This window comes from Anser anser (genome assembly GCF_964211835.1).
Source record: "Anser anser genome assembly, chromosome: 7".
NCBI classification, from domain to species: Eukaryota; Metazoa; Chordata; class Aves; order Anseriformes; family Anatidae; genus Anser; species Anser anser.
In genome coordinates, this window is record NC_139727.1 from 14,661,469 (window position 1) to 14,678,476 (window position 17,008).

At 42.2% G+C, this 17,008-nt stretch overlaps 1 protein-coding gene across 14 annotated transcripts in view; it reads left to right on the forward strand.

The window, feature by feature from the left end:
• Nucleotides 1–17,008, forward strand: part of LOC310902998 (uncharacterized protein) — a 409,793-nt gene that overhangs the window by 90,023 nt on the left and 302,762 nt on the right. For 9 of the 14 annotated variants that reach the window (XR_014587196.1, XR_014587197.1, XR_014587198.1 and 6 more), the window contains exons 1-3: nucleotides 11,835–11,882; nucleotides 13,257–13,348; nucleotides 16,496–16,615. Coding sequence is in view for 2 of the 14 variants with exons in the window: in XM_083845494.1 (XP_083701620.1) it covers nucleotides 11,777–11,882; nucleotides 13,257–13,348 (198 nt within the window). In the remaining 12 variants the exon portion in view is untranslated. Of the gene's footprint in view, nucleotides 1–11,704; nucleotides 11,883–13,256; nucleotides 13,349–16,495; nucleotides 16,616–17,008 lie in introns of those variants that run through there. The other 5 variants (XR_014587193.1, XR_014587194.1, XR_014587195.1 and 2 more) reach the window with 1 other exon arrangement.

The window sequence follows — 17,008 nt, forward strand, 5'->3', positions numbered from 1 at the left end:
TCTGGTTTTCTGTGTATGTAGCTTTGCCTAGTGGAAAGGCTCTTGGAATGCATCAGGAAAACAGATGTATTTCATTTGTGATTTCAGTGATTTCCATATATGAGAGGATCCTTAGAGATGTCTCTGCATGAAATGAATGCAGCTGCTCAGGTTGTTGCCCAAAAGAACAAACATACGGAAATTAAATGTGCCGCTAAGACGCTCTCATTTTCTGCTTATTCTCACTGATGTCAGCGTCCATCTGTCTGCCCAGCCCTGAACCTTCACTGTCGTTTACACAACTGCCTCTCCTCCAGCTTCTTGGTCCCCACTGCCAAATACTTGCAATACTCGCTCTTTCCATGTTCTGATAGATCACTACCCACTGGCTGAACATAAAGAAACCCCAAACGATTGCTCCCTCCCACACCAGTCTGTTGCTTAGTTCCCTGCTCTGCAGACTGGCGAGGGCTGGATACAGAACCGAATCCAAGCAGAAGTAGGTAAGTACCCTAGGGCTATATTCTGCTCCTCCATGCTGTATGGGCTGTCTCAGATCACAGTTTAAGATTTCAGACTGTTTTCTAAAGACACCACACAATTTTTCTATCCCTTTTATGTTGGAATGATGAAATTCAGAGTCTGACTAACGTGCATCCCTTGAAAAACCTCCTCTTCTAGCATGTTCCTGACCCCTCCTACACTGCCACTGTGTGAGAGGTTTATGAGTGCAGAAGTGGACCAGTGCGGGAAATAGTATCCAGACGGATTGAACCATGACCTGGAGGTTTCTTTTCGAGAATTTCATGTGTTTTTCTGAAGTGACCTGAGAATCGGGCCTGTTGTTGTGGTTTAGCCTGGCAGGCAGCTTAGCACCACGCATCCCCTTCACTCGCTCTCCCCCCAGTAGGATGGGGAAGAAAATAGAAAAGTGCAAGAACTCAGGGGTTGAGATAAGGACAGTTTCATAAAAAAGAGAGAAAATAGAATGAAACACAAAACCACCACCACACAGAATACCCAAAGCAAGTGATGCACAATGCAGTTGCACACCACCCATTCACCAATGCTTGTCCCTGAGCAGCAGCCCCCTGGCCAACTCCCCCAGTTCATTATTCAGCATGACCCATGTTGCACGGGACATCCCTTGGGGTCACCTGTCCTGGCCCTGTCCCCTCCCACCTCCTTGTGCACCCCCAGCGTGAACAGTCGAAAGTTCCTCGACTCAGTGAGAGCACTGCTCTGCGACAGTGAAAACATCAGGGTGTTGTCAGCATTTTTCTGTCCTAAATCCAAAACAGCACCACACCAGCTACAAGGAAGAAAATTAACTCTACCCTAGTGAAACCAGGACACTTGCTTTTAGGGTTTGAAAGTTTCCTGTGCTTTTTTTTTTTTTTTTGTAAAGTGTTGTGCCTTGACTCCTCAGAGGGTGTCTGAAATCAATCCAAAGAAAACATGACCTCAGACGGTGACTTTAATCTGTGTACAGCTATTTTCTGATCTGTTCTTTGACCAGACTGGGGCTTGTCTATGCTGGTACAACAAGCATCGCCATGTATGTAAAGGCTGAAGGAGATGCTTTTTTTGCTGCTGTGCCCACGGGTTTCTGCTAGTGGGGACACAGTTGTATTTGTTGCTCTGACAAAGGAGGGTGCAGTGGTGGGAGGACCTGGCAAGGATCCCTTTATTCCTGTCTGTCTGTCCCTCCCTTCCTATGAGCTCTGCCAGATTTGTGTGGGTGCTGGGGGCACATCCCAAGGTTGCTGTGTGGAGGAGCAGGGCAAATGCTCCTCCAGCGCAGGCAGCGGCTCCAGCTGGGTCCAGCTGCTGCTGGTGTGTGTGGCCAGTGCCTTAACCAGAGTCATGATACAGGTGTGCGCTGCAGCAAGCACTGTCACTGGGATGGTGCTGGTGGTGTTCAGCTGGGAACGAGTAACGTTTTTGTATTTGTAGGAACTTTATGCTGTCTTTTGATACATCTGGCTGCTGGAGAGAGGATGGCAGCTTAGCGTGGGCTTTGATGTGTCTCAGAGAGGTATTTCTTTTTGTTCTTTTGCAGAGGAGGCTCTAGTGGTACAAAAGCATCACATTCTGGTTCCTGCACTAAATTCTGCCCTGTCCCTTCTGATGCAGCTAGGAATTCATTATGATTTAACCTTGAACCTGCAAATTTTTATCTCGCTGAGAGGCTCGAACACTTGTAACTGAAAAATCTGTCACTTCCAATTCATCTGAGAAAGAACTGAAGCAATCCCCCAAGTTCACTTTTCTTTGCTAACTACTGAGTGTGAGTCGGTTAATGCAGACAGGTTCTCTCAACGAGGGACAGCAATGCTCTAGAGGGCAGGCTTGGCCTGTATTAGAAAGAAGCATTTCCAGCCCACATTCATGCAGCCCAAATATCGTTTCAACTACTTAGCTTTCTTTTTATTCATAAATCAGACAAATCAATAATTGTTTAAAATGTGAAGGCTTTAATTTGCTGGCATTACGTGAGAAGTAAAGGCAGCGTTAAATCAAAGATGCTACTGCAATGAGGTCATGGTGTCTCTGAATATGCAAGTTGCCTTTTCACTGGTGTGGGCTTTTCTTTCCCATTGGCATTAAGCAGGTTCTGTGTTGAAAATTAGAAAAGGTCAGCATCTAGAAATGCAGTTATGTAAAGTTTCTTCTTGGGCTGTTCACAGTTTCAGAGAATGCAACATCTTATGATCCCTCGTTAACTCTTATAAAAACTATTGTAAAGTGTTCTTCTGGGAGGTAGGTCTCTGATGGTCCCCTTAGCAGTGGGCTTTGTCAGCTGGCCTCATCTTAGTTGGTGGTGAAAGATTTGGAGGTGGAATACATCGTCTGGTCCCACAAGCTCTGGGTTAGTACTTAGGCTGCCAGAGGGCTGGAAGGATTGAAAAAAAATAAAATTATCCAAGAGCTACATTCACTGTGTCTGCAGTGAAAATATTCATGTGGTCTAAAATAGTACAAGTGCACTGTGATCAGTCGGTCAGTATGGCCTGCTTTTCCCTAGGGTCAGCTCAGGTCTGCTGTGGGCATACATCAGGCGTCACAACCCATGGGCAATATTCAGATGGACTTGATGGTGATGGAGGCTGGCGGCGCTTTGGTGTGGCGCAGGACAGACGGCAGTGCTCCTCGGGGAGCATGGGGCTGCTGATGCACTTCTCGGCACCTCCACACTTGGCTTAGGTGGGGCAGCACGCACCCAGTTGGCAAAATGAGTATCTCGAGTGAGTGATCCTGGAGAAAGGGGCCAGCAAGAAGGCCAAAGGAAGACGGCTTTTACTCAGAGTTTTGTGGTTCTCTTTATTTTCATCTCCCATATATGGTGGTGAGATAAAAAGGATAAGGAAAAGCTCTAGGTTGTTGAATATAATCTTATCTTTTTCTTTGATACTGGGCTGGTCAGTAAGGGTAAAGAATGATCTTTTTCTGTAGCTATGTGTGTAGCAGAGTGGGGACATCGGGAAAATAAAAAAAAGCCAAGACAGTGTATAATTTAACCATCAGTTTGAAATGTCTGCGTCCTAATTATGGTGTGTTTATATAGCAATTTTGCTGCCCCCACTTCTGTTATTATTGGTGGTGGTGTTTTATTTTTCCCCTCAGACCTTTACAGCTCCCCTCCTAAGGCATTCACAGTCTCTGGACATGGGGTGAAATGATTAATAGCCTGTACTGATTTTTTAGAATGAGGAGATACAGTAGGATGAAGCAGGGAACAGCAGACTTTCAATTTTCCATTATGTTTTCAGTCCTGGAGAGGTTGCTTGGAAATGACTATTTCCATTGGAATGTTCATGAGTTTCTGAATATTAACAGCCTTTTCTTGTGTTTCTTCTACAGCTGATAAATGCTTCCATTTACATTTTTTTCTCCTGCTAAATTCTCATTTCTGTTAGGAACCGATCTTATTAAATGGGATTCTAAAACAAAGTGTCAGAAGAAATAGATTAGTTGTCTGTCTGTACAGAGGTACATGATTACCAAATGAGCTGTACATTAAAATGGTGGAGCAATGGGGCATGCAGATAGAGAAGATCATTTTTAAGGGATTTGTGAAATTTACAAAGCCAATTACTATTCTGCCAATGGAGAATTTTTCACTAAACATCCAGTAAAAGTTTAAATGCCCATTAATTAATGTTTAACTGATTCTTAATGGCAGTGAAGTCTAGTGACAGTATGACTTCAACATGAAAATGAGTCCAGTGCTGGCTCTGTGGAATGGGGAGATATATCACTGTTAATATGGTCGCCCATTTATTATGTTGGTGTCTTAATTCAGCTGCATTCAAGGGCAGCGAAGTGAAAATTTCATAATCAGTTTGGGTAGAAATTTAAATTAGAGGTGTGTCAGCATGGTGCTGGGCAGCAGCCTGAAGGTTGGGGAGGAAGGGATGGGGAGCTTCGGGAACGGGGAGCTGTGGGGTACAACTGGCCTGGGTGCGCCCAGCCACAAGCTGCATGAGCAACCCTGGCCCTGGACTGGGGAGGTGCCCCCGGTGAGGCTCCTGCCAGACCAGTGCCGAGATCCCATGTATGGCTCTGAACGGAGCAAAGTGTGTTCTGGTTTCTCCTCCTGACACCTCTTTGCTGTCATCCACACTGTTCGTGAACCCATAGGTAGAACCCAGAGACCTAACTGCCTGTCCTTATTCTAGCGCACCCCATCATGCTTCTCCAAACAAAATCCCTGTTGCTGACAAGAGGGTGCTTTGTCTCAGACAGGCCTGACTATTGCTTGCAGGAATGGGGAGAAGAGGGCAGTGCTCTGCCCTTCCACCTGGGTTTGAGCAGACCCTCGCGCTGCAGGTACAGGAGCAGATGCAAGCCAGAGCTCACCTTCCAGCAGCCACGGGTCTTGTAAAGGCATAGGATGCAAAGGTACTGGGCCAAGCAGTGCACTCAGTTGTATGGGGATTATCCCTATCAACACGAAATGACTTTTTTGGAGCTACAGTAATTTATGGAAAGCCAGGTTCTGCCTTCAGTTGTATGGCTCAGGAAGGAAAACTGTTTTAAAAATAAACTGCAAGATAAGATTTTTTTTTTTTTCTGCCTCAAGTATTTTAACATATAAACTCTAGCATGTTACTTCAGAGGTACTGATGGCCTGGCATTCTGGTCTAGTCAGAATGATTTTCCACTCCTGACCTGACATCTGTAATTTCCAGTTATTTTTATTTCTAAGCTGCTGAGAAAAGAAGGCCCAGAATGAACCAAACTCTTTTCTCCACTCAGAAAAACAGGGCTGGGAGCAGGGAGAGTACTGAAACCTCCACGTAATGATCTTCTTGCAAAGTCATATCCTGTTGGGCCTTGAAATTGTGCCTCAACTACAAAGTTGAGGACCTGAAAAGGAATTCAGTTTTGCCCTGTGAACCAGTGTCCTGGCAGCTGTCAGCCCATTCCCTCTTGCCCGTGGGGACAAGGTGTCAGCAGCCGTGGGCAGGAACAGAGCAGAGCAGAAGTCACAGCAGTAGGGGCGACTTGCAAATGCCTGTGTCCATTTTTACTGGGAAGTCTGTGAAGATGCCAAGGTAATGCAGAAACACAGCTGTTCCTCTCCTGACTTAGCAGTGGAGGTGTGAGAAGGGCAGTGTGACACGCCTGGCTCTGCTCCTTTGTCCACAGCGCGGTTTGAACCTGGGGCTCTGACACCAGGAAGGGGTGTGCCAGTCTCTGTGGCTGCTTGCTCTGCCTGGTGTTTTTCTGCCACTCTCCCACTGGTTTCTGGGTGCTGTAGTTAAGTTTGCTTAACATATTAATACTATTAATATTTATCTGATATTGAACAAGTAAAGCCTGGGGTTTGTGTGGAACTTTATCCCATAGCAGAAGCCAGAACCCTGTGCGTTTCATGTTTTTGGTCTCTTCTCTTGCGTGTCTTAATTTTCCTCAGTTCCTGTGGTATGAAGAGGAAACCCCACGCACCTAGAGCATCAGTGAGTTATCTTACTGCAGTTTTCCCCTGTTTAGAAATGAGTGTTAACTGCATCTTTAGATCAGCTATCCAAAATAGTCAACAACAAGAATTGTTTCAGTTTTCCTCTATGTACATGTGGGCTGATTGTTAAATAACACTGTAAGAATGAGTACATCTGTATAAAATTCAATTTTACTGTGAAAGATGCATTGTTCATGTAAATGATGGTAGAACTGTATTGAGCACCTTTGATTCAAAGTACCATGCATGGATGCTTGAAATATGATCAGTAATTAATTCACCGATAGAGAAAGTGGAGGATTTCAGTATTACTGGTTAGTGTTCTGGAAAAGATGTTCAGAAGCTGAAGCTTAACTGTCTGTGAATTTTTTTTTTTCTTTTAAAGAGATTGCCTCTAAACCTTGCTTCTGAAATAGACAAAATGGTTTCAATGAATTAAGGTGGACCTTATTTTTCCTTTAGGTATGAAATAAACACAATCCGGCTGCCTCCTTGCTCTTGCATTTCCTCCTCGTTGTAGTATGTATGTTAATCTTGGTTTTCTGTGAGATATTTCTACAGTTTGAGTAATTTGCTTGTATGTAGTTTTGCCAAGGAGGTGTTCAGGAATCAAAAGCACGTTCTGAATCGTAGTGTAACAGGGCCTACATGTTGAAATTTTGACAATGAATATGATGTTTGTGTTCTCTGCCACTTTATTTTTGTGATATTTTAGGATACATTTCTTCTGGCATGTGCAAGATTGACACATTTATGTTTTAATAGAAGCTGAAATCCTTTGCAATCTCTTAACTCTACCACTGAGGTTTTACCCTGGACATAATTGTACTGAATATTCTTTTGAAGTCACAAAAATTTGCAACGGTGGCAATAGTTCACAAACTGTCCTGGGTATGTGGGGCTAAATAGATGTGAGAGGTGTGTTCTCAGTAGAGAACCACAGGATGTTTTGCTCTGTAAAACAAAAAGAAGAAATTGCAGGAAGTGATACAGAGTCTGTATTCAGTTTTCAGGTGAAGGACATGGAGAGAGACTGTGCTAAATGTTAGGGAAGAAACTATTTGTTTAGATACTTCTTGGAACAAATCTTTCACAACTCAATAGCTGAGAAAGACAAATAATTGTTAGATTTTTATTCAGAAGCTTTGAGATTTTCTGTAAAGCAAAGTGATGAATATTGTCCTGTAGCTGAGTAGCCAAAATGATAATACGTCTCTTTTGCTCTGCTTGAGCTATCTGAGGCAGCCTAAATACCTCAACCTCAACAGCTCCTAACATGCAAATTTTTAATATATATATTTAAGTTCACCATCCTTCCAAAGTGCTGGTACTCTGTGACACCAGATATGTGGAGCCAGCAGCTGGCCATGGAAGGACTGTAACATAGAGCTCTTGGATGCCCATGTTTTAAGCAGAGCACTGAAAAGGGAGAGCTCTACGAAAATAGTTTGAGAGCTGTAGAAAAATGCCTTACCAAAAGGTATCGTAGGGCTGTATTGAAAGGGTAGAGAGGTGATCTGATTCCTGTGCATCAGTCTTCACAGCAGGAAATAATAAGCATAAAAAGGCCGTTTACTCCTATGGATGAAGGTGCAAAAAAGATTACTGACTGGATGCTGAAGTCAAGCTGAAATAAGAAATTAGGGAAAGGTGTTAGAATATGTTACAGCAGGGGAGCTGGCCTGAACCCTGGGCCAGAGCTGCAGTTGGAGGGGTGGTTCTCTGCCAGCCAGAGCACAAGCGGTGAGCTTGCCACCAGGGGCATCTACGTGATGGCTGCACGAGCATTGTCCTCTGAGCTGAGAAAGCTGTGCCTCCACACTGCCCGCAGGGTGTGACTGCACTTCAGCCAGAAACAATGGCTGCTCATAGGGTCTTGGTTGGAAAAGGGGCTGTAATTCACTGCAATAAAGATGTGTGGACCAGCTAAGAAAGAAGGGCACAATTAGGTGAAATCTCATCTCATTGGATTGTATTCTGCTGTTTAAGACTTGGAGCAATCTTACTCTGTATGGCTAAAACTAAGCTCTTTTTTAGCCCTGCCTTGGACTGCATTAATATAAAATCACAAATACGCTGGAGCTGAGCATTAGGTTATTTAATTTAGCTGTGCTGTAAAGCCATCACTGCTCTACTTATAGAAATGGCAAATCTCTGATATTTTGTCAGTTTTTATTAACAAATACCTGAATGGAAATTAGTGATCAATCTTAATAAAAGAACTGATTATGTAATTCATATCAAGGCAGTTTTAATAAAATACTTAATCCTTAAATGTGCATAATTAGATTTACACGTTCATATCACTGCAATTAGAAGTTGGTATTTAAAGGGCACGCTTCTTGTTTCGCATGCTTTTAATCACTCTGCTCAAGTTTGCTTTTTCAAATTGCACAGTTAAGGTAAACATGCTTGTTTTTTTTTTTTTTTCCCCAGGCATGTCATGTTTTTTCCTCTGGAATGAAATTTATATATTTATTTTGGCTTGTGTTAATCTGTAAAAGAGAAAAATAAATAAAGAGCTAATCCCATTCAGCAGTGGGAACTTTCAAACCTTTAAAAGAGTGGTGGGGGATAAACAATTTTTTTCCAACTGTTGAAATATTCTGGCAACGGCAATGCTCTGAATACAGCTTAAGCTTCCTCCCTTCCCAGCTGTGTGCCTTTGCTCCCTAAAGCAAAGACCTTACTACAGTCTCTAAAGAATAAAGTTCATGGACTATGGATTGCCTCGTCAGCTTCTGACCCTGCAGAGTCTTCTCCCTCCCCTTTGGCCAAATCTGCAAAAGTGCTTCTGTGAAAGGTGGTTGCGAAGTCAATGGGGTTACTTCTGAAATCAGAGAGAAGCACGCCTGTGATTTTTGCAAAACCCAAGTCTTGCAGTGGAAGATGCAATTGCAAGCTGTCTAAAGCAGGGTGAGCTGCACGTCCACCTGTGTGGTGCAGGTATCACAGCAACCTTGGCTTGGCTTTGGGGCACAAACTCTCAGTTCTGTAGGAAGGTTCCTCTGAGCAGGCAGCTGCTTCCACCTGCTTCTGTCTTCTGCAAGAAGACTGAATCCTCCCGCTGCCCTGGGTGTGTTATGCTTCCCTCTGCCTCCCTAAAACACCGATTTTTTTCCTAAAGATGCCATTTAGCCTGCACTGTGTGTCTTCCTGCAGGAGTGCGTCTGGGAACTATTTGGTGAAAGTTTGTTATTATGCATGCCAAGTAGCCTGAGTTGGTAGACGTGCCTTGTAAGGCTGCGGCTTCGGAGCCCTGAACTTCTTTAGACATTTTAAAAAGACTGGGGGGGGGGGGGGGGGGGAGTTAAACTAGTGACTGGAAGGAGATTAATAATTCAGAACATTGAAATGAAAGATGAATATCAGACAAGCAATAAGTTAATGCTCGTGTTCTGCTGACCATACACGTTTCGGTATGAAATGCTTTCTCATCAGCTGGCAAAAATGCTAATGGCTGTAGTACCCCTGCAGTAGGGCTGCCCTCCTTAACTCAGGGAACCACTGAAAATAGGTTTATCTGTCTTTTTAGGAGCATCTATAAAATGGTATTTGCTTTGCCTATGACAGTAAAAATGAATTGAATATATGTATTTTTTCTTTTCATTCTGGTCCTCTCTTCTGATCTCCACAGTTAACCTCTGGTTTCATGTGCTTAAAAGAATATTGGCTTTTTTTTTTCTGTTTCCCTCTTGTCCTTTTTTCCTTTCTCTCTCTCTTTTTTTTTTTTTGTTTCAGTTCAATTTTCCTTAGTTTTTCTTCTTTTTTTTCTTTTTTTTCCCCTGTTTTCCCTTTTTATTTTTTTTTCTTTTTCTCTCCTTCTTTTCTTTTTTCTTTCTGCTTTTAATTTTATTCCCTTTTTCGTCTCTAGTAGGTGGTGCGCAGTTTTTGTCCAGGTGGGGAATAAGCAGTCTGTTGTGGAGACACTAAAAGGCCCCTCTGCATCCAGGTGCATCTGTACCGCGTGTGAAGGCCAGCCAGGTACCACAGTCCATGGCCGATGGACGGAGAACAGGCGGCTGCTTGGCTGCTGCTGGTTAGCCAGGTGCTGCAGAGGGCTGAGAGGTTGCAACCTGCTTAAAGTCACCCTCTAGTCCCTAGCTCAGAGCTGTGCTTTTGGATGTTGGTAGGAATAATGATTTTTCTGTTTTGATCCCGAGTGCACCTGGAACAATGCAGGTCAACTTCTCCCACCCATGACCTGCAGCAAAGTTCGTAAACTCTCTGGTTAAAGTTATCCAGCACAGTTGGTTTTGGCTGACCGTGTGCATCTGTGTGAGTGAAGCTAGAGAGAAAGATGGTGATTCAGGAGGAAAGAAGCCTGTCTGTTGTCACGTGGTTCTGGAGTCACATTTTCCTCTTTCGCAATCTCAGTTTGCTGCTGTTTACGGAGTGAGTTCTTGTTGCCAAACAAAAGGTGACTGCAGGGACATGAGAAAACAAGTCTAGGGAAAACTGGTGCTGCTCTTGGAAATGTATTATCTACTTAACTGTATTGTTTGTTGCTATGGGGCCTCAGGTAAGACTGCCCTATAGCAGCTCTTCAGTGCTCCTGCAACCCCAGCCTTGCCCCAAATGCTGGTAAGAAGTGGGGTAATGCATATTTCCCTGCCAGGTGGGAAGGGAGCACTGAGAGTGTTGATGAAGAAGGAGGAGCTCTGCTTGATTCATTCCCACATACATTGCCTAAACCCTGCATCCCGTGAGCAAAGCAGAGACTGGAATCTGTGATGCTTTTTTGCACATTGGCTCATCAAAAAAGAAGGGCCAGGACTTGAGGCTTTTGGACACTTGGTTACAAAACTCCTCCGGCCAAAGTGTACATGGAGGTGGGAGCAGCAGGGGAGAAGAGGGTGATGTGGTCCAAACCATTAGTTACTTCCTACCAGACTGAGTGGTCGTGATGCTTCCTCTGTAACTTGGTCCCTTTCCTTTACAAACAGTGGTAGCAGATGTAATATTGACTAAGCACCAGTGTTAGCTTTATTTCGAGTATAATGTCACAGCACACACTGACAGTGTGCTTAGTTTTTCTTACATACTCAGTTCTGAATATGACATTCTGAAGAACTGACATCAAACGTGTATCCAAAGTCAATATCTGTGTAATGTCCCAATGTCATTCTGCTGAAATGGTGCTGGTTATGTAGGTGCTTTGGATGTGAACAGCTTAGAATCACCAGGTAGAGCGTGAGGTAGAGAATTGCAATTGAAAATTAAATATGCTGTGGGAGATGTTACATTTCATAGAAATGGGACTCTTCCAACACCTCTATTATACTTTGTAAGTCTGAAATAAAATGAAAAAGAAAGATCAATAGTGTGTTACTGGTATCTCCAGTATCGCATTGCATAAATTGCCTTTCTTGACCTAGGCAACATATGATGAGTCTGATAGGATTAAGTAGAATGAATTTGATGCACCTAATTCAAATCATAATGAACTTCATTCTACATTATGGTGAAATGAAAAGTTTGATAGATTTGGCAACCCTCTATTTACAGAAGGTTTCCAGAGTGGAACGAGCAGAGAACAGCATCGGAAGCACAAATACCTGAACTAGAAATTGGTTCCTACATTAATGAGAAACAACTGCACGTTTTTGAGATAGTAAAGCTAGCAAGGAATTAACATTTGTGCCTTTACTTACTTGTAACTGCTGACAATATGGTTGGCTAATTTATTCCTACAGATTTTTGTTACAGTGAAGCATCTTTTGAATGTCGTTCTACCTAGCTCTGCTTTTGCTGCAGGTGGGTGGAAGCCTTTTGTTCTTTCTCATCATTGGTTGTGAGTGATTATCACCACTTTAGAGGAATGCCAAAATGCAAGAACGGGAGTTACCAGTCAGTCATCACAAGTCAAATTCATTTCTTTGTAAAGAAGAGGAACTGTTTCAAGTAAAGACTGATGCCAAAATGGAAGTAACAGGTAAAAGTGTTCATGTAATTTATTCAAATAATGGGGTAATAACTTGCAAGTTATTCAACAGTTTTCTGACGTTTTCATTTACTTCATGTACCTTACCTGGCAAAGCATTTAGGAAGACATTTAATGAGAAGTATGTAAGTGGTCCTCCTAGGTTCAACAGGAAATCGTCCCTTAGGAATAGCAAATCCTAAACACGATGTTAAATGTAGGGACATATTGGCAGTAGTTACACATGATGAATTATGCAGTCTTCATTTTATTCAGTAGTGCAGTTGGAGAAATTTTCTGCAAGTTTTCAAATATTCCATGAGCAGGGCTGTGCAAATCATTCTAGAGAAGCTGTTACTGGGTGACGTGAAACAGATATGTTTCTGCTGCAATGGCAAAACATAAATCCCAGGGAAAGAGGAGAGAGACCTTTTTTGACTGAATAAAACATTTTATTCAACACTAAATATATATGTTTTAAAATTGGATATGCTAATGCTGGTCCCAGAATACCACTTCAAATTAAAACTTATAATGCTTCACTTAGAAAATGTCAAAATACTTTTTTTTTTTTTATGATATGCCTATTGCACATGATGCAAATTTGCAAAAGTTTTGGTTTCCCCAAACTGCTTTCCAGAGAGAATGAGCTATTTATGTGAGAGAAGAACTTCTTTTCTCTGATCAGCATTTCTTCCATAGTTTGCTGTATATTGCAAATACCTAGCAAATGTTACACACAGTCTTTGTTTCATATCCACCGTTACATAAACACAGCTTTTCTACAAGTAGGCTGTACGGGATTGGCACCTGAACTCTGGTCATACGTACTTATAGTAGTATGCGACTTGTGCTGTGTTTTTCCTTTCCCTAAACTGAGGACTATTTAAAGGAGGCTAAAGGTTTCAAGTTGGGTAGCCTAATTTCTACCTCATTTTTTTAACCTCATGTTTCCTACTGTCTGGCCACAGAAATGATTACCAGGAAAACTACTGGACAAAGGAATTTAGACAACAATTAGATAACATGAATCTGGTCTTACAGTGTCTTTATCTTCACATCACAAACAGGGTAGCTAAAACACAAATACTGAAAAGACTTGCTGCTGAAACCATTAGAAGCTGTTTGTCCAGGCTTCTCTCTGTTTCCCCCACATAGGGCTATACCTGGCTTTGATGTGACAGGCTGGCAAAATACAGTCGGTTCTTTAACTTTGCCTGCGCCTATTTCTCAGCTTTTACCAGAGGGCAGCATATGGCCTTCTGAGCTATAAATGCTTCAGGCTCTTCCATTTAGGATATTACAGTGATCATATTTTTTGATTGTGGAACCATGGCAATATATTGAAAACACACGTGCGCTTTGTCTTTCCTTACAACCGTCTAGGTTCAGGACACCTAGAGACAAATGATGTGGAAAAAGGCCTCTGTGTCCCTACTGGCACTGACTGTACAAGTAGAAAGATACATAGACAGAAGGTAAGAAAAGTCTCTCTTAATTTTTTAACTTCACTGATGTAAAGCCTAATGAAGTGATTTTAATTTATTTGGCTACCAGCAACAGTATTTAAATGAAGCACATAATTTGTTAAATACTAACAAATATGCTTCAGGCTGTAAAGCTAATGCAATTTTTTGCTTCACTGGTAGCCTTGGAGGCATTTGATTTCCCCTTGCCCAAGCTTCAACTTCATCTGTAAGCAGGCCATACCAGCAGATTTGATCAAGCTTTTTTTGTCACATTTTAAATTATGGCATTTTAATTTCTTCTTAAGCCTATTGGACCCTTCCTTGAGCCTCTTCCAAAACCCTTGCTGCCTGTCCATCTGCCACTTCAAACGTGTGTGTCTGTGCAGTAGCTCTGAGTGAGCCATGCTCTCTGCTCAGCTCTTGTTCCCTTGAACACGCCAGTTGAATATACTTCGGCTGCTCATTTTGTTTCTCACGTTGCGTTCTGCTCAGGCAGTGGAGGAGTTCCTGAGAACTGAATACTGAAACCTCATCTAATCATTCTGTCAAATAGAAACTTTAGGACCTTAGCACAGTTTTCATGGTGAATACTTGTATATAGCCCGCATCCAATTTTTTTTCATCTTTTCTTGTCCTTGACCCTGTAATCTGTGATACGTAGAGCAGGCAGCATGGAGTTCTCTTGGAGCACTGCAAAGCTAAATGCTCACAGTGCTACACTTGCTACCTAGCTCACAGAAGAACATGAAATATTTGAAGACATAATGGGTTCTATGTATTATTTATTATTTAAGAGTATTTCATGAAGGTTGTGTGGCTATTTTGGGGGAAGGAGGAAAGGCAGTATTGTTTGATTATTTTCCAGACAGAATGATGTATGAAGCTTCAGAGAGCTATTTTAACCATCTGATACACATAAAACTGGACTAAGAGGCAGTTTGAATGATATATTTTTTTTGGTGAGAATTCTCTTTTTGATACAAACCCGCATAAATATTGGGGCCTTTTATAATGACTGTAGTTGTAGAGATTTTGATGGACATTCTTAATACATCAAAGCAAATTGCTATTATAGGGAAAAACGAAATGCTTGCCAGCTATAGAAAGCTGAAATGAATGTGCATTTGTGGAGATGCTGAGAATGGTTGTTAGGAATCAAGGCCGGTGTTAAAAGACCAAAGAAATGTAGATTGTAATAACAGTGTTGAGTAAAAAATAAGAAGGTAACACTCCAAAATTTCAAGTAATATACAGAGCTAATATAATGCTCTTGCGGGAAGATTTTGCCAGGGAAAATGGAAAATATTCTTATTCCAGGTAGGGTGAGGAGAAACATTATTTGAATCACAAATCTTCTGGAAGAATGCTTATGTTCTCTGTCAGATATATGCAAATTAAACAGTATTTGAAATCTTTTCACTGGATTCTGCTGGATAGAACATGTCTCAAGGGCAATCCAAGGAAAGGGAACATTTGATAAACACACATGGCTCCAGGCAGAGCTCCGTGCATCCCCACAGAGCCATGATGCCAGTAAGCTTTCTGCTGTGCCACGCTTTTTTTCCCCTCTTTCTTTAGGCTCTGAATCAAATCCATTTGAAATCAGTGGGGTACTTTCTTTAGACTTCAAAGAGCTTTGGATCAAGTGTGGTGGTGGAAGTGCAGGTCAGGAAGTACTGATCTGAGCTGCATTGCCTTTTATCTTCCTTTTCCCTTATTTGCTTTAATTTCAGAAGGGAACATGCTATATTCTGTCCGTTCTCAAGCAGTCGTGGGCCATGAGCCACCAGAGCCTGACACCGTGTCATTGGGCTTTCAGGATAGGAAGGTGCACAATTCTTCTGTTCTCCTGGCTCCCTCTCACCAGATGTTCTTTTCCTTTCTCATTACATGGTGCAGTGGAAGAAAGTACCTGGCATCTTAATAATATTAGTTTTATGATAATCTGGTCTTCAGCTGTGAGATGAACATCAGATGCTTACATGGTTTCTCTACCCACACACAGAGTGTTTGTGTGCATGTAAATTTATACTATAGTATTGCTGCTACAAAATTATTCAGAATTTAAAGGCAACTATGAGTGGGTATATATGTGACAGAGGCAGAAACAGATGATGTCCCCATTCTGCTAAAGGGATAGCTGCTATTGCGTAGCTTCCTTTTGCATCTGGCGGAAGGACAAAAGACTTCTTGAAATCCTGCTGCTGAAAACTGAATCAATTTTTGAGGAAAAATTATTCACTTAAACTTCTTCCCTCTGCATGCAGAAAGGGTGCATTTCCAGGCAGGCCCAGACAGGGCTATGGCCATTTGAAACCCAGGGGCAAAATATTCCATCCACTTCCCTCCCTGCTATTCTCCTTCCCAGTGTCCAGCTTCATGCCTTTTTCCCGCCCCTCCTTTCCCTTCACTTTCTGATAACTGAGCACAGAAAACCTTTTAACAGTGTATGCACCTGTCAGGGCAGGCTGGAGGAAAGAGATGCTGGAGTAGCTGTGATTTAGGGGTCAGATTCTCTGATCAGGGAGAACATGAGGCATAGCCAACCTCTCCCAAAGAGCAGAATAGGCAGGTTGGATTTTTCTCGTGGAAATTAGCAAAAATACTCTTCTAGAAAGAGTGTCTTACACTCTTCCAGCAAAATCTCTATTTTGCTGACTTGCAGTGTTTGCATTTGTGATGATCTTCCCATAGCAAAGAAATTCTGCTTCCGGCAACATTTTGCAGAATAAAATTCTTGTAATCCTCTTCTCTGGAAGACTGGAGAAAATACGCTCTGTAATGAAATGTTTTCTGAAGATGGAGTCTCAGATGCTCTCCACACCAGAAGAATGATTCCTAACTGACACCACAATGTGCATTTTGCAAAGCATGTTTACAGTTAGTAGTTAAATATATTAGTGAGATCACTGACATGACTGAAAAAATAATTTTCCCTCCCATCCTTTCCCCAAAATAAAAGGAACAAAAGCCTATATACTGTATAGAAACTACGTAAAGCCTCCAATATGTTGTACAGCAGATGTGGTCCTGTCAGATATGAAATTGAAAGAGGGTACCCCAGGAAAGTTTCATGTTAATTATTTAAAAAAGCATTGCTTGTGCATGATCTTTCCTGCTTCTGTCTACTCTTTACGCTGTCTCCTAATATTTGAGCTCTTGGCACCAGTCAGATGAGAGCTGGGGATTCCTGTAGAGTCCAGCACGAGCACTGACAGCCCCTGAGGGTGCCCAGGCAGACACTGTGTTGTGGGAGAGTGCTGCTGATATCCTCAGGTAAGAGCTGTGTTCCTTTACATGGTAAATCTGATGAATCTATGATCTGTACTGCATTTACGTATGCAAGAAGACCAACTAGGAGATGTGCTCATGTGTGATTATGTGACCACTCATTATTTTATTAACTGTGACCTCTCAGAATGGATTTATACATTCTGCCAAAGGAGAAAAGAGAAGAAATGTGAGTGTAGTGTTTAGCTGAACAGTGAAAGAAGCTGAACTGGAAAGAAAAACACATGGTTTTTGCTATTAAATGTGCTGGGAGTTTATCCAACAGATAGCTGATTACTTGGTAACTCTAGGATGTTACCGGTTTCCATGGTGGCAGACTATCAAGAAAAAATGTGAACTGGTATTTTCCACCGCTGCAGTTCAATAGCTTATTGAAAT